The sequence below is a fragment of the Chlorocebus sabaeus genome, chromosome 26 (genome assembly GCF_047675955.1).
Source record: "Chlorocebus sabaeus isolate Y175 chromosome 26, mChlSab1.0.hap1, whole genome shotgun sequence".
Lineage (NCBI taxonomy): Eukaryota > Metazoa > Chordata > Mammalia > Primates > Cercopithecidae > Chlorocebus > Chlorocebus sabaeus.
Window position 1 is genome coordinate 33693451 of NC_132929.1, and position 14202 is coordinate 33707652.

Sequence of the window (14202 nt, forward strand, 5' to 3'; positions counted from 1 at the left end):
GTCATCTCCATGCAGTAAAGAATTTCAAGCTGCTATTGTTTATTTCCTATGTATTATGTCCAAATATTTCATGGTAAATGAAGAAGAGTGACTGTTTTCAAACTGGAATACTTCTTCAGAAGAAACCCAAAAAGGTGACTCCTCCATCTTTCTGATTCTTGGATCCTAAAGTATCTTCAGCAAATGAAGCCCAGTTTCATAACCGAAGAGGTAACTTGCAGTGTGAAGCTTGCAATAGTCTCCCTGTATGTTAATTTCTCTATCTCTAGGATGGCCTCTGTGGTTCTTACTAACCTCAGAGTGGTATCATGAAGTCACTGAAATGATACTGGAAGAAAACAAGAGTGATTAATCTTCTAGGGTGATAAATCTATATTTTCTTCAAATTCTTCATTTTGCATAAAAACCTTTTTCAGAAAAGAATGTTTACATTGGATATATCTACACCTGATTTGACAATTCCAAACTACACTCCAACCACCCACTTCTGAATGAGAAAAAAAAAAATCAGAGGCCTGCAATTGTGTAACATGCAAATCTTTTCTGGACCAGGGCCCATCACTGTGGTTTGGCAACACAACCAGCACATCTCTTTTCTCATCTCTTGAAAAAAACCAACAGAGAAAAAAGTACCTTGAGAATAAAGGTAATGATTAATCTATCAGGCACAAAAAGGATCATTTGGGGGATTTCAGGTTCTAAGTCGCAGATTCAAACAGATAGCAGTGAACAAGGAATGACAGTTCCACCAGAAGACGATTAAGCCACAGCCTCTAATTGGAACGGCATTTGTACAGTCACAGACTCTCACCAGACATCTCCAGGAATCTGTGAGCCACTATCAAAACCTCCATTTTCATGTGGCTGTGAAAGTGAGGACCACAACAGGTAGGCATTGGTGGAAACAGGAGTCCTCAGAGAAGCCCCAAGATGCAGCCAGAGAAAGCAGAAAAGGGGAAAAGCTTCAAGCAGAGACTGGTCTTGAAGAGCAGCTTAGCGAAAGAAACCCTCTCTGAGTTCTTGGGCACGTTCATCATGATTGTAAGTATTTCCTGATTTCCTCGATTCAGACCCAATAATGCCTCCCTAGCTGCCAGGCTGGTAGTGGAGAGTTTTGTTTGGTTTGTTTTCTTTAAGTTAATTATCAGATTCATCTTTTCCAGGAAGCAACAAGTTACTAAAGGCTGTTTGACTATTTAGTGGTTGTGATATTAAGTTTTCAATTACCCATTGCATTTGTCCACAAAGGTTGATGGAAATGGAAGAGAGGGAGTATGTGAAGTGCCTTCTTTATTTCAGGTATTTACTTATACTCTAAAATGGCTTTGTGATTTAAAAGTCAGTCATTAGACAATGTTTTTATTGATTAATTGATTTGTACCCTGCTTGCTTCCTCTAAGCATTGGGGTGACTCGGTCACCTGGCATAAGCATCAATAGTCAATAAATATGGTTGGCAAAAATACGTATATGGATGGCAAGAAACATCCCAGTATGACAAGTGCTTGACAAGTATTGTGCTGTCAGATCACTTGATTTTTAAGAAATTAAAAATTGCACTAGGTAGAAGTAGTGTGCCAGGCAATAGTCCAGCTTAGTTTTGTATCATTTTTTGTCTCTATTTAAAGCAAAGTAATCTCTAAAGATCTTTAGAGATTTACAAGACAATTACAAGAACCTTCTAGATATAAACGAGGGATGACTTCTAAGAAACTCTTGAGGATTGCCCAGAGATTTACTCAGCTATTAACAAAAGACTGGAAAGTTTACTTAAGTGATCTGGGCTTTCATTTTGCTGAAATGAAAATGTTCTAGCATTCTCTGCATCCTGAAGTTTTACCTGGAGCCAGACCATTTGTGAATAGAAATGTATTATCATGTGGCAACTACTGATTTCAACTGTTTTTTTTTTTTTTAATCCTACTTAAGGATTTCCTACTCCAGGTATAAATAATTTCATTTTCCTTAAAGTTGTAGAGAATAGCCCATAAACTCTGCACATTAAAAGTTCTTTGCTTTGGGCAAATACATAATAATTTAGAAGAATAAGCTCGGAATGCATCAGCTAAGCCAAGATTGAGAAACAAATGTGAACTCAAAAAATTGAACTAGTGTAACGTGAAGAGACAGTCGTAAGTTTTCTGGTCTCTGAGAGACACATTAGACCAGATTCGTTGAAGTATTTTCAGGGAGCTATGGACAATTTCTTGCACTCCTCATCTTCCCTTGGCATTCATTGTTGACTGCTCTGACCACACTCACTGTCATAATGTAGTAAGAGGAGTTAGAAGGAAAAGAGAGAAGATAAAAGTCAGTGATTCTTATGATTCCTAGTCACTGCTTACTGGAAAATCTTTCTTAGGGAGACTGAGATCCCTCTGTCATGTTACCCGACAATCTGGCCCCAAAGAGGAAAGCAGTTGTCAGTACAGACTGGTTACAGCCTCACAGTGACGAGTGGGTCAGAAAAGTGAAGCTAATTCAGTTACAATTCTTAGTGCTCTGCAGAAAACAGAGGAGGAAGTGAACTACACATCCTTTTTTTTTTTTGCAACCAAAAAGTTTAAAACCTTCTGTATTTCTTAAGAAGAACCTGTTTCATAATCTCATGCTTTCTGCGTTGTAAGTGAAAGTTGCTTTCAGCAGTTCACTGTTCAACTAGTCTTGTGTCTTCCCCACTACGCAAGGTAGGGGTTTGATAAAGAACATCTTGATATTGTCTGTTTGAAAAATTAAACCTTATGTCTTCTGGATAAAGCCAGTCATTTCCCGAAATATTTAATTTCCATTTATACCATATGTTTATTTTCTAAAGTGAACCCTAATAAAATCTGCAACCTTGATTATCATCTTCAGTTTTGTTGGAGCTTGAGGGGATGTATAAACAAAAAGTTCCTGCACAAACACAATTTTTTTAAACCAAGAAATCTACATGGTTTTGCTCAAAGTTTATCCAAAGTAATTGTTTGTTTCTGCTTTATTAGAGAATGTGCATTTTGCCTTGTATTTTCTAGTAAAAAGCTTCGTATATTGATAAGGCAATGGGGAGAGGAACATTAAAAAGATGGCAGAGGATATGAAGGACTCAGTCCTTTAAACATGTGAGATCAGTTTTTTCCCTCGACCTTGGGAGTCTGGTGCTATTTTTTTCCCTTCTTTCAAAAACTGCTCTTATGGGGAGCATCTCAAACTAATCCACACCATGGTATAAATTAGGGGTCCCCAACCTATAGGCCACAGACTGGTACAGGTGGTCCCTGGTGCCAAAAGATTGGGAACAGTTGGTGTAAAAGACTGATAAGGCCTACTGGTAGCATTAAGAGAAAAGAAGGTCCATGAAAAATTCTTTATAAACTACAATTAAAACCAACAACAATTAAGTCATAAGCCAAAAAGCTAGCTCTAATGTGGCCTTTTAGTCATTGGGATAGGTAGGCCTTTCACCTTTACTAGTGTCGGGGGAAAGTTTGCAATGCAAAACGCTGATCTCTTCCTTAGGCTGAACTTCACAGAATCTCTAGTTATGTCTAGTCATTTCTCACAGGAACTATGCTCATTCCTACTACTCTGTATATTCTCCTCTCTCTTCAAACTTTTCGGGATTCTTTGATACAGAGCTCATCTTATTTAAGATGCTGAAGTTAGAACCCAGCAAGCAGCCATACTTCCTCCTGAGGTGGAAGGACAGCCTTCGAGGACTGGACTTTTGAGTAGATAACATACTGTGCAGACAGACAGATCCTACATTCTTTTCTCATCCTGTCAAACTTCCACATTAGAGGTCTAACTTTTAGCATCTCTTAGAATGGAAAAAAAAATGCAAGTACTTCTGCTAAAAGTAGTATCCTGATCTTTACCTTGAGGGCCCTGAAGGAAATAGAAAGAAACTATCCCGGAACACAGACTATGGAGGAAATAGGGGAGTGGGCAGTACAGGAAGGAGGAAGGAAGGACGGGGATGGTCAATTGTATGTGAGAAATTTCAGACACTGCAGTGTTCCCTTCTTCCTGCTCCTACCTTCTGCCAGGACTGGGTGAGAAAGTGTTCCTCCTTGCTGGGGTCACAGAGTTTGTCACTCCATTTTGAGAGGATTCTCAATCAGATATGCTGGTTATAGACACTCTAGGGGTAAAATTATTGTTACAAAGTTTGTTCAGATCTTGAAGTAGGTCTATTCTATCTTAGGGAGCGTTTGAGACAAAAGAATCTATGGTCAGGACTTAGAGTGAAATCAGAAAGTTCATAAGCCAAATTAAAGGAGACATCCACTTTGCAGGGCAGAATCCAGGACAATTTTGGTCTAATACATTATTTGGAATGCCCAGGTACTGGCAGGAGAGCTCTGAGATACGGGTGGGCAGATATCACTGGCCCTTTTTATTGGTGGAGAAGCTGAGCACAGGCTGATGTAATCATGCATCCCAGGAATCAGCCCAGAGCCCAGTTGACCTGCCCTGGGCACACACTCGCCCTTGGACTTCCACTGTGCTCTTCCCTCGAGCAGCACAGAGTATTCGCTCATCCAAATTCTTGTTTCTGTTTATATGTTTCCTGAAGAGAGAGAAAGGAGAGCGATCAACTGCATTTTGCCAGATGGAGAGACAAGTGTAACATAATTAAGAGACTTATCAGCCGTTGAATGAAAGAGCTGGGCTTTTTATCTTGACTCCAGTCATTCCCTAATACCATCATTTGATGAGAATTAACTCCTTTCATGTGAAAGCCCAAGAAAACTTGACAAATTTTACAGCCTAAAATACAATAGCAGTGTCAAAAGATGATTTTACAGAACAGACGTGATCGTGGTGGGGACATTTTATAGAAGATCTGCTAGCAGAGTCTTGGGATCTCTTCACCACCTACAAACACATTCAAACCTCAGGTAACACCAGGGTTCTGAGGTGGCTCAGCGATGTCTTCACAGCTCTGATAAACACACTGACCATGCATTGCACTGTGTTTTTCCTCTAGTATTTCTGTTTTCTAGCTTCTCCTCAAGACCACTCTTTTGGTTCAGAGCAAAGGACCTATAGGAAAGTGGGCCTCAAGAGATCCCATAACTTCTCTCTCTTGCTTTCTGGCTCAACAGCCACCTGTTCTTTCTCTGTTTCCTCCATGCTTGGTTCTTCTAGCTTGCTATTTTACAAAACTGTCCATCTCTCCAAGTCTAGGGTGCCCAGGACTGAGGGTCACACAGAGCTAGAGCTGTCAGTTGGCCAATAGATGATAGATCAGAAGGCCCTGCTGTCATCAGTACCGTGGATGATTCTGTCTGTGGGTGGTTTGTCTGTCCAAGTCGTGCAGGTATCCACCATCCTCGGGCCCTCACTCAGAAGCTTTGGAATAAGATGGCCTCTGTTGCCTGACCCTTGCATCTTTCAGATGAGAGAACAGACACCCACAGTCTTGCAGAATTTTATCAAAAGCTCTTTCCACCACAGCAGAACATCAGAGGATGTCTACAGTCAGTTTCACCTGCCTCTTGTTATTATGATTTATGTTCAATGCTCAATCCATTAAGGATTGGTACTTCTGTACTTGGGAGTTCTGTCCCTTTAAGAATGTCTGAGGTTCTAAATCTGAATGTGCAGAAGTGCTCAACACTGAGGATTCTCCTCAGATCCTTACCTTGAAGCAAGAGTTTAAAGACCCGAGACTCTCTCCTGTCAAGTATGATGACGAGGAAAAGAGAGGGCAAAGAAGGTTAACACTGAGCATACTCTATACCCCAGACACTTTGATCCTTAAACTAAATCTAAACTACATCTAATGAGGTAAAGATACTGCTCTCATTTTATAGATGAGGAAATTAGGACTTAGTATGGTTAAGTGACTTGACCACAAGCGTGTGGTGGAGCTGGGATTAGAATCAAATCTCTCCAGTTTCTCTTAACCATGCTGCAGTTAACATTCTAATATATGCTTTTGAAGTTTTACTACAGTTGTCTATAAGAATATATATTATAGTTTTATATGTTTAAAAATTTACATATATAGCTTCATAGCTTGTACACCTCCTCCAGTTTGAGACTTTTCTCCAGAGACACTTTCTGAAATTTATTAATTTGGGAACATGTATGGCTGGCTTATGTATCCATCGCCCTCTTGCTGTTGATTACAATTACCAAGACTGCTGCATTGAACATCTGGGTACGTGTCTCCCTGTACACATGTTCAAGAGTTTCTCTGGAGTATACACCTAGAAGAGGACCTGGTGGTCCTAGGGTATGTGCATCCTCAACTTTATGTGTATTATAAAATTGCTCTCCAGAGCGATTTCAAAGTTGTACTTCCAGTAGCGACATGAGTTCCCATTTAGCACATACTCAACCTCCCTTGATATCATCCAACTTTTATATTTTGCTAATTTGACAGATAGAAAAATGGAATTTCACTAGTAATTGTACAAAATTCCAGTGCAGTGATTATCTTTTCACATATTTACTAAACGTTTAGGTGCCTCTTTTGTAAATTGCCTGATGAAAGCCTCTGCACATTTCTCTTTGGGATACTTTACTTTTTCTTAATTGTTATAGGATATTTGTATTTATTTTAAATCCATACATTAAAGTATTTTGTGTTTTCTTATTGACTTTTCACATTTTGCTTTTCATATTTGTGTCTTTAAATAATTAGAATGCATTTGGTGTATGATGTGGGATTGGGGTCTATTATCTATATCTGGAAGGATAGACAATTGTCTCAGGACCAGTTTTGACTGTCTATCTTTTCTCCACTGGTTGTGATGACATTCCTATCATATACCTGTTCACACGCTTATGTGGTTCTATATCTGGACTACTCAGAGCCATTGCTCTGTTTGTCCAAATTTGCACAACCTCATATACCATTTTTTTTGCTGTTGAAAACATTGTTTGTTGTTGTTGTTCTCTTTCTACTGTTATTACCAAGGTTATATTAGACTCATGAAATGAATCAAAATTTTCCCGTTTTTTTTTTTCTATTTTCTGGAGCACTTTGTGTAAAATGGGGGTTATCTATTTCTTGAAGATTACTCAGCATGTGCATGAAAAAAGAGAGGAATGGACAGATGACAAGAAAAAATGTCTTTAAAAGTTACAGGTCTGGCCAGGCGCAGTGGCTCATGCCTGTAATCCCAGCACTTTGGGAGGCCGAGGCGGATGGATCAAGAGGTCAGGAGTTGGAGACCAGCTTGGTCAATATGGTGAAACCCCATCTTTACTAAAAATACAAAAATTAGCTGGGCATGATGGCATGTACCAGTAGTCCCAGCTACTCAGGAGGCTGAGGCAGGAGAATTGCTTGAACCCGGGAGGTGGAGGTTGCAGTGAGCTGAGATTGCACCACTGCACTCTGGCCTGGGCGATGGAGCGAGACTCCAACTCAAAAAAAAACAACAAAAAAATCTCTACTATATCTGAGGTGACATCCTCTTTTCAATTTTTAAAAAGATGTTAGAAGTTTCTTTGTTTTCCACTTCAGTAATTCCTGCTTTGATCTTCCTTATGTCCTCCTATTGAGTTGATCAGCTTTCTTTATTCTTGCCTTTTCTCCTCTGTGTGCCCTTTCTATTAAAGTATTTACCCTTAGGCTGGGTACAGTGGCTCATGCCGGTAATCCCAGCACTTTGGGAGGCTGAGGCGGGTGGATCACCTGAAGTCAGGAGTTCAAGACGAGCCTGGCCAACATGGTGAAACCTGGTCTCTACCAAAAACACAAAAATTAGCCAGGCATGGTGGTGCGCACTTGTAATCCCAGCTACTCAGGAGGCTGAGGCAGGAGAATTGCTTGAAACCGGGAGGTGGAGATTGTGCCAAAGCACTCCAGCCTGGTCAATGAAGAAAGACTTTGTGTCCAAAAAAAAAAAAAATATTACATATATATATATAACTTAAAGTAAATCAATTTTTCTTCTGAACAACATAAAAATTTTTTAAAATCCTAATTCCAATCAACCACTCCATCTTACATGTCATTGTTGTCTAATAAATTTTTCCCTCATTATTATTGTTATTACTGGTGTTTTAAAATAAATATTTATTTTTATTTGCTTATGTAAAAATGCATTCCTATCATTTACTGGTTTATTTGCTAATCATTACTGCATACACCCACTACTTTCTCTTGGGTTCTATCTCCTTCTTCTTGCAGTTCTTCCTTTAGAAAATTTTTCAGGAAGGGTGTGCGACAGATGAACTTTCTCAGTCTTTGTCTGAATATGTCTATTTCATGCTCAAGGTTGAATGATAAATTAGCTGATACATTTTAGGTTGATAATTATTTTTGCTTGGCATTTTTCAGGTGTCATTCCAACGTCTCTGTTATCGCTGTTGACAAGCCTGTTGGTCTCATTTTGTTCCTTAATAATCTGAATTTATCTGGTAACTAATAAGAGTTTCACTTTGGTTTTTTATTTTGAAATTTCACCATAATGTGACTAGAGGTGAACTTATTTCTAGTGCTTAACTCATTTTTCATCTTCAGTTTAAAGAGTTACAATTTTTACCAATTCTGGAAAATTTTCATCTTTATTACCTTGTCTTTCCCTCAGTCTGTTTTCTCCTTTTAGAACTCCTATTGGTATGCATGTTTGACCCTGTCATTTTTTTATGTCTCAACCATTTTTTTCATATTTCTTCTCTTATTCTCTTAATCCATGCTGAATTTTGTACAGTTGTTTCAAATCTATCTTTCAGTTCACCAATTCCCTATTCGGTTCTATCTAATCTTCTGTTTAACACATTCATTGAGTCTTTAGTTTCATTATGTTTTCATTTCTATATGTTTTATTTGGTTCTTTTTTTTTTTCTTTTTTTAGTTTCTTTTCTTGTGTGCTTATTTCTTTCATTTCCTTAACTCACCAAAGCCTAATATATTTATAATATTTTAAACCTGTTCTGTCATCTCGAGTTTTGGGGGAGTGAATCATTCTGCCTATTTTATCTACTGACTCTTATTCATAAAGGATCTTTTCCTTTAGTGTTTTCTACATCTGTATTATAAATTCTTCAGGGAGATTTATTTTTCCCTGTGGGAATTCCACGTGGCCTGAGCTGTGGATTTGTTCTTCCAGAGCAGGTTTGCATTTGTTTCTGCTGGGTTCCCCAGGTACATCGCCAGCCAGAAATGATTACTGTGAAGTGGCAAACTGAAAAGAGAAGCCTGGGGGATGCAGGTACCTGTTGAAAAGCACTCTCCCAAAAGAACAGCGCTCTGTAACCTTGCTCCCAAACTGGGACGTGTGACCATGAAAGACTGAGAGACCTCGTGCTTCCTGCAAACGAGGCCGGCTCTTCTGACATCCTTAGACTTTGAGTCAGTAGCAGCTGAGGGAGAAATTTCCTACAGACTTCCTCCTGTCAGCAATGAACGCGGAGGACCAGGCTCGCCTGGGAAATCTCACAGTTTAAGGCGCTTGGTAGAAAAGTCCGTTCTGAATCACTGATCTAAGGGTTGCAGACTCCCGGAGCCAAACTTGATTCTGCCAAACAGGATTCTGCTTCTGATTGTGAATTTTAATTTTACCCAGAAAACTCACTGTTTTGATTGACTTTCAAAGGGGAAGTATTTTTTTTTCTACTTTCCAGAAGTGGGTTTGGTTAGTTTTTCTTTAGTGACAAAGCCCATTGCAACATGTTCTCATTACTTGACAAGAAAGGAAAACATGGTAATGAGAGCAGAAGTTGGCCCTTCTTTACTCATCAGCCCTGTGAAAGTGACCTAACAACCCACAGATGGTTCAAATGGCTGAGGCAGTTCAGCCGTGAAGAAATTAGGTGCCCATTATACCTCCAGCAGGCACCTAATTTCATGTCTGGGGCAGGATTGCTGAGTTCACTGAAACTTCTAAGCAAAGCAAATGATTTAAGAGAAACTATGCCAGCAAAGTGTGCTGCCCTGCCCCCTGCCCTTTTCTCCATCTTGGTAGCTTGGCTGATCATGCTAAGATATAAGCCTGACACAGTCAGTCAAGACCATAAAGGACTTGAGGGCTTAGTCCCTTCTCAGCGCACATGCCTTAGAGTCTGTCTGGAAATTCAAGCTTTCTTATGAGAATACCTCCCAAAAACCCTATGCTTCTATCAACAGGTGATTGGTTAAAGAAATGGGGGTGCTTTGGGAGGCCGAGGTGGGCGGATCACAAGGCCAGGAGATGGAGACCACGGTGAAACCCCGTCTCTACTAAAAATACAAAAAAAAAAAAAATATTAGCCAGGTGCGGTGGCGGGCGCCTGTAGTCCCAGCTACTCAGGAGGCTGAGGCAGGAGAAGGGCGTGAACCCGGGAGGCTGAGCTTGCAGTGAGCCGAGATCGTGCCACTGCACTCCAGCCTGGGCAACAGAGCGAGACTCCGTCTCAAAAAAAAAAAAAAAAAGAAAGAAAGAAATGGGGGTACATCTATGCAAGACTCCTATTTTGCCATTAAATAGAAGGTTTACATGCTAATATGAAAATACTCTAAGCTATTCAAGTAGAAAAAGCAGGCAGAAATGGTATATGTTAAATACCCTCACCTGTACAAACACACACACACACATACACACACACACACGCACAGGCACATGCACATCTTTTTGACAACATACCAGAAAGTATTGATATTAGTTACTTGTGGAGAATAATATTTAAAATCTGGGGTGGGAAGGAAACACATTTCTTATATTCTATTGTATACCCTTTTGAAATTTTAAAAATGGTACATATTCATGTGTATTTTCTTCACCCTCTTCCTCCCCATGAGAGAGTTCACCCAGTAGAGTATGCCTTTTCAAAGCATTTTTTTTTAGGGAGTTGCTCAAAATCTGTTTTGAAAAACACTAGTTCCAAAAGATGCAAATAAGAATTAAGTGAAAGAAAATAAGCGATCCTTCCCAAATATGCTTGGGAAACACTGGGTTAAACAAAAATAAGCAGTTTTCTCAACTGCAGGAATTATCAGAGCCTTTAATGTTCTCTATAAATCTCTAAGAGGGGAACAGAATGTAAAAGCTGTCTTCAGCTCTGCTTAACCACAAACCCCTTTTTTGAGGAGCATCTCGTGGGACTAATGATCTGTGAAACATACTTTGAGATTTGCAGACCCTGGAAACATATCAGTCCTCAGAACTCCTCTGTCTGCAGAGATCTCCCAGGTTGAGAGTGATAGGAGGTGGCCTTGGCACTGTTGGGCCCTGTGGGTACAGGGAGAACTGTCCTCAGCAACTCCCACTCACACACAGCCCACTCAGAGTCACAGTTATCCTAATGCAAACACATACAACTTAATTAATAAATGCTTCATTCGTTTCTTATTCTGGCCCTTGGGATGGTGATCAAGTTCCCATCCAGGTCAGCATTTGGAATGAGTTGAGCGATGTGACTGCCTGGCGGGGTCAGAAAAGGAGAGCATTGTTCTTTTCAGCCCAGTAGAGATAGTGGAGTTCAATCACCTCTCCTTTCTGAGCTTTGAGTTGGTTCTTGGTACTTTTTTCTGCTTGGAGAGCACTGAGGCTGGCCATGTTCCCATTCACCTGGCTCTCAAATTGCAGATTCCTCTGTTTTTATGAGCCTGCCCTAATATCGCCTCTTTTCAGGTACAGCTGGTTCTTGGGTGATTGATCTTATGCTGATATTCTCTCAGGCTGCATGCCACCACATACTTTATTTTTAGCCAGAAGATCCAGGTTTCAGTCTTGGTTCTTTGTGACTATTTTTGTTATGACTGAGAAAGTTTTATTTTGCAATTGGAAAACTAACTGACGGGAAAGCTGTGCATAAATCTGCACTCTGTGCTAATAAAGGAAATAGGCTGACCCACAGAGGCAGCAGCAGTTGTCACAGGAGGAACACTCGGATGGGAATGAAAGAATCTGGCTCCAGATTCAGAAACTGTCACCTATTCGCAATACGTCTTCTATCAAGTCACTCAAACTTTCAGTTTTTAACTGGGGATGAAGTATTGGGAGGACTCACAGAAGTAAAGTGTGTGAGAGCGCCTCACCATGGCTCAAATGCCATGTGAATGTTTCCTCTTTCACCCATTGCTGGTCAAAATCAGTCAAACCTTGGCCCAAGCACTTACCACTTACGGGAATGTGAGAGCAATTGTTTTAACCTCTCTAAGCTTTGGTTTCCTAGCTTGTAAAATGGAGACAGGAAGAGGGCCTGACTCATAGGTCATTGTGAGGACTGATGGGCTAATGCATGGAAAGTGCTTAACTCACAAAAATCATTCAATATAGATTAGTTGTTATTGGTATTATTATTATCTTCATATGTTCAAAAGGCTATAGTCACATAAGCTGAATAGGTGGGAATAAACAGGTGGAGTAGGACGGATGGGGGACTTCTCTAACACACATCTACAGCACAGGCTGGAGGGCCAAGGTTTGCAGAGAATGCTGTGCTGACAGAGTGGCATGGATTCTCCTTCCTCTCCAGTTACAAACTTATAGGAGCAGGGAAGCCTCTGCTAAGCCCTAAAGTAATCCCTTCTCAAGAATGGGGATTGCGTTTTTTGGAAACAGTATGGCCACCACCTTAGACAAAGTTTTGCCTATAGGCAGCCCTTCCTTTGATGGTAGTCACAGATTCTTTCTTCAGGAGCTAGGACTGCATCCCAACCCAGGTGTGTTATCACCATGGTATCTGCAAGGCCAGGAAATCGCTGACACCAAAAGCTTAATGGTTTCATCTTCCCAGACCTTAAGACAGGAGTCAACAGCTCCAAAGCTAAGTGAGACCGAACAGGCAACACATATGAGTGATGTGGGCATAGTGGGGTTGCGGGGAAATGGATAGCGTATGCTGTCTCAGAGGGACATTTGCCATTCAGACCCTCTCCACTGTGGCCTTACCCCATTCTTGCATCAGGAGTTTCAATTACTTGAGCTTACCACAGCCTGATGGAAAGTAGTTGTCATCACAATTACCTTGGGCATATACTTCACCCTCCTACAAGTTTCAGAATATTTCAAGACCCCTTTCACTGTCTCCAATGGAATTTATGGCTCAACATTCTTTATAGCCACAGGCTTTCATGGACTTCACGTCATTACTGGGTCAACATTTCTCACTATCTGCCTCCTCTGGCAATTAAAATTTCACTTTACATCTAACCACCACTTTGGCTTGGAAGCTGCTGCCTGATATTGACACTTCATAGATGTAGTATGACTATTCTTATATGTCTCTATCTACTAAGGAGGATCCTACTCTTTCAGTATAAACATTACCATTGACTTCCAATCAATAAGTTTCAATAATATTCGAAAAAGAGTAATTAGCCTGACCCTAGTCCTAGTAACCGACACCTTACTGGCCCTATTACTAATAGCAATTACATTTTGACTCCTACAACTTAATGTTTATATAGAAAAATCCAGTCCTTATGAATGCGGATTCGACTCATTAACCTCCGGCCACCTCCTCTTGTCCATAAAATTCTTCCTGGTGGTCACCACATTTCTCCTGCTCAGCTTAGAAATTGCTCTACTACTGCCCCTGCCATGAGCCCTTCAAACAAACAACCTGACACTAATAATCAGCACAGCCCTTATACTAATTAGCATTTTAATCCTAGGTTTGACTTATGAATGAACCCAAAAAGGATTTGACTGAATTGAATTGGTAGATAGTTTAAGTTAAAATAAATGATTTCGACACATTAGATTATGATAGACCATATTTACCAAATGCCCTTTATTTATATCAATATTATATTAGCATACACCATAGCACTGCTGGGAATATTAGTTTACCGATCCCACTTAACATCATCCCTATTATTCCTAGAAGGTATAACATTATCAATATTCATTATAATTACTCTAACTTTAAATATACATTTCACTCTAACTTCCATAATACCCATTATCCTCCTAGTATTTGCTGACTGCGAAGCCGCAGTGTGCCTTGCCTTACTAGTTTCAATCTCCAACACATACAGCCTAGATTATGTACAAAATCTAAATTTACTTCAATGCTAAAAGTTACTATTCCAACAATTATACTGTTACCAATAACGTGATTCTGTAATAACTCTATAATCTAAATAAACATAACCATCCACAGCCTATTCATCAGCCTCATTACTCTACTATATCTTACCCAATTAAATGATAATTCATCTAACTTCTCACTAACTTTCTCCTCTGACCCACTAACATTGCCCCTTCTAATCTTAACAACCTGACTACTACCTCTTATAATTCTAGCAAGCCAACATCACCTTTCCAATGAG

General features: G+C 39.9%; 1 protein-coding gene across 2 annotated transcripts in view; it reads left to right on the plus strand.

The window, feature by feature from the left end:
- Positions 1-356: 356 nt before the first annotated feature.
- AQP9 (aquaporin 9) overlaps positions 357-14202 on the plus strand; it is a 48479-nt gene continuing 34633 nt past the window's right edge. For both annotated transcript variants that reach the window (XM_008016456.3, XM_038010029.2), the window contains exon 1: positions 357-1041. In XM_008016456.3, the coding sequence (XP_008014647.1) occupies positions 931-1041 (111 nt within the window). In that variant the 5' untranslated portion in view covers positions 357-930. The remainder of the gene's footprint in view (positions 1042-14202) is intronic.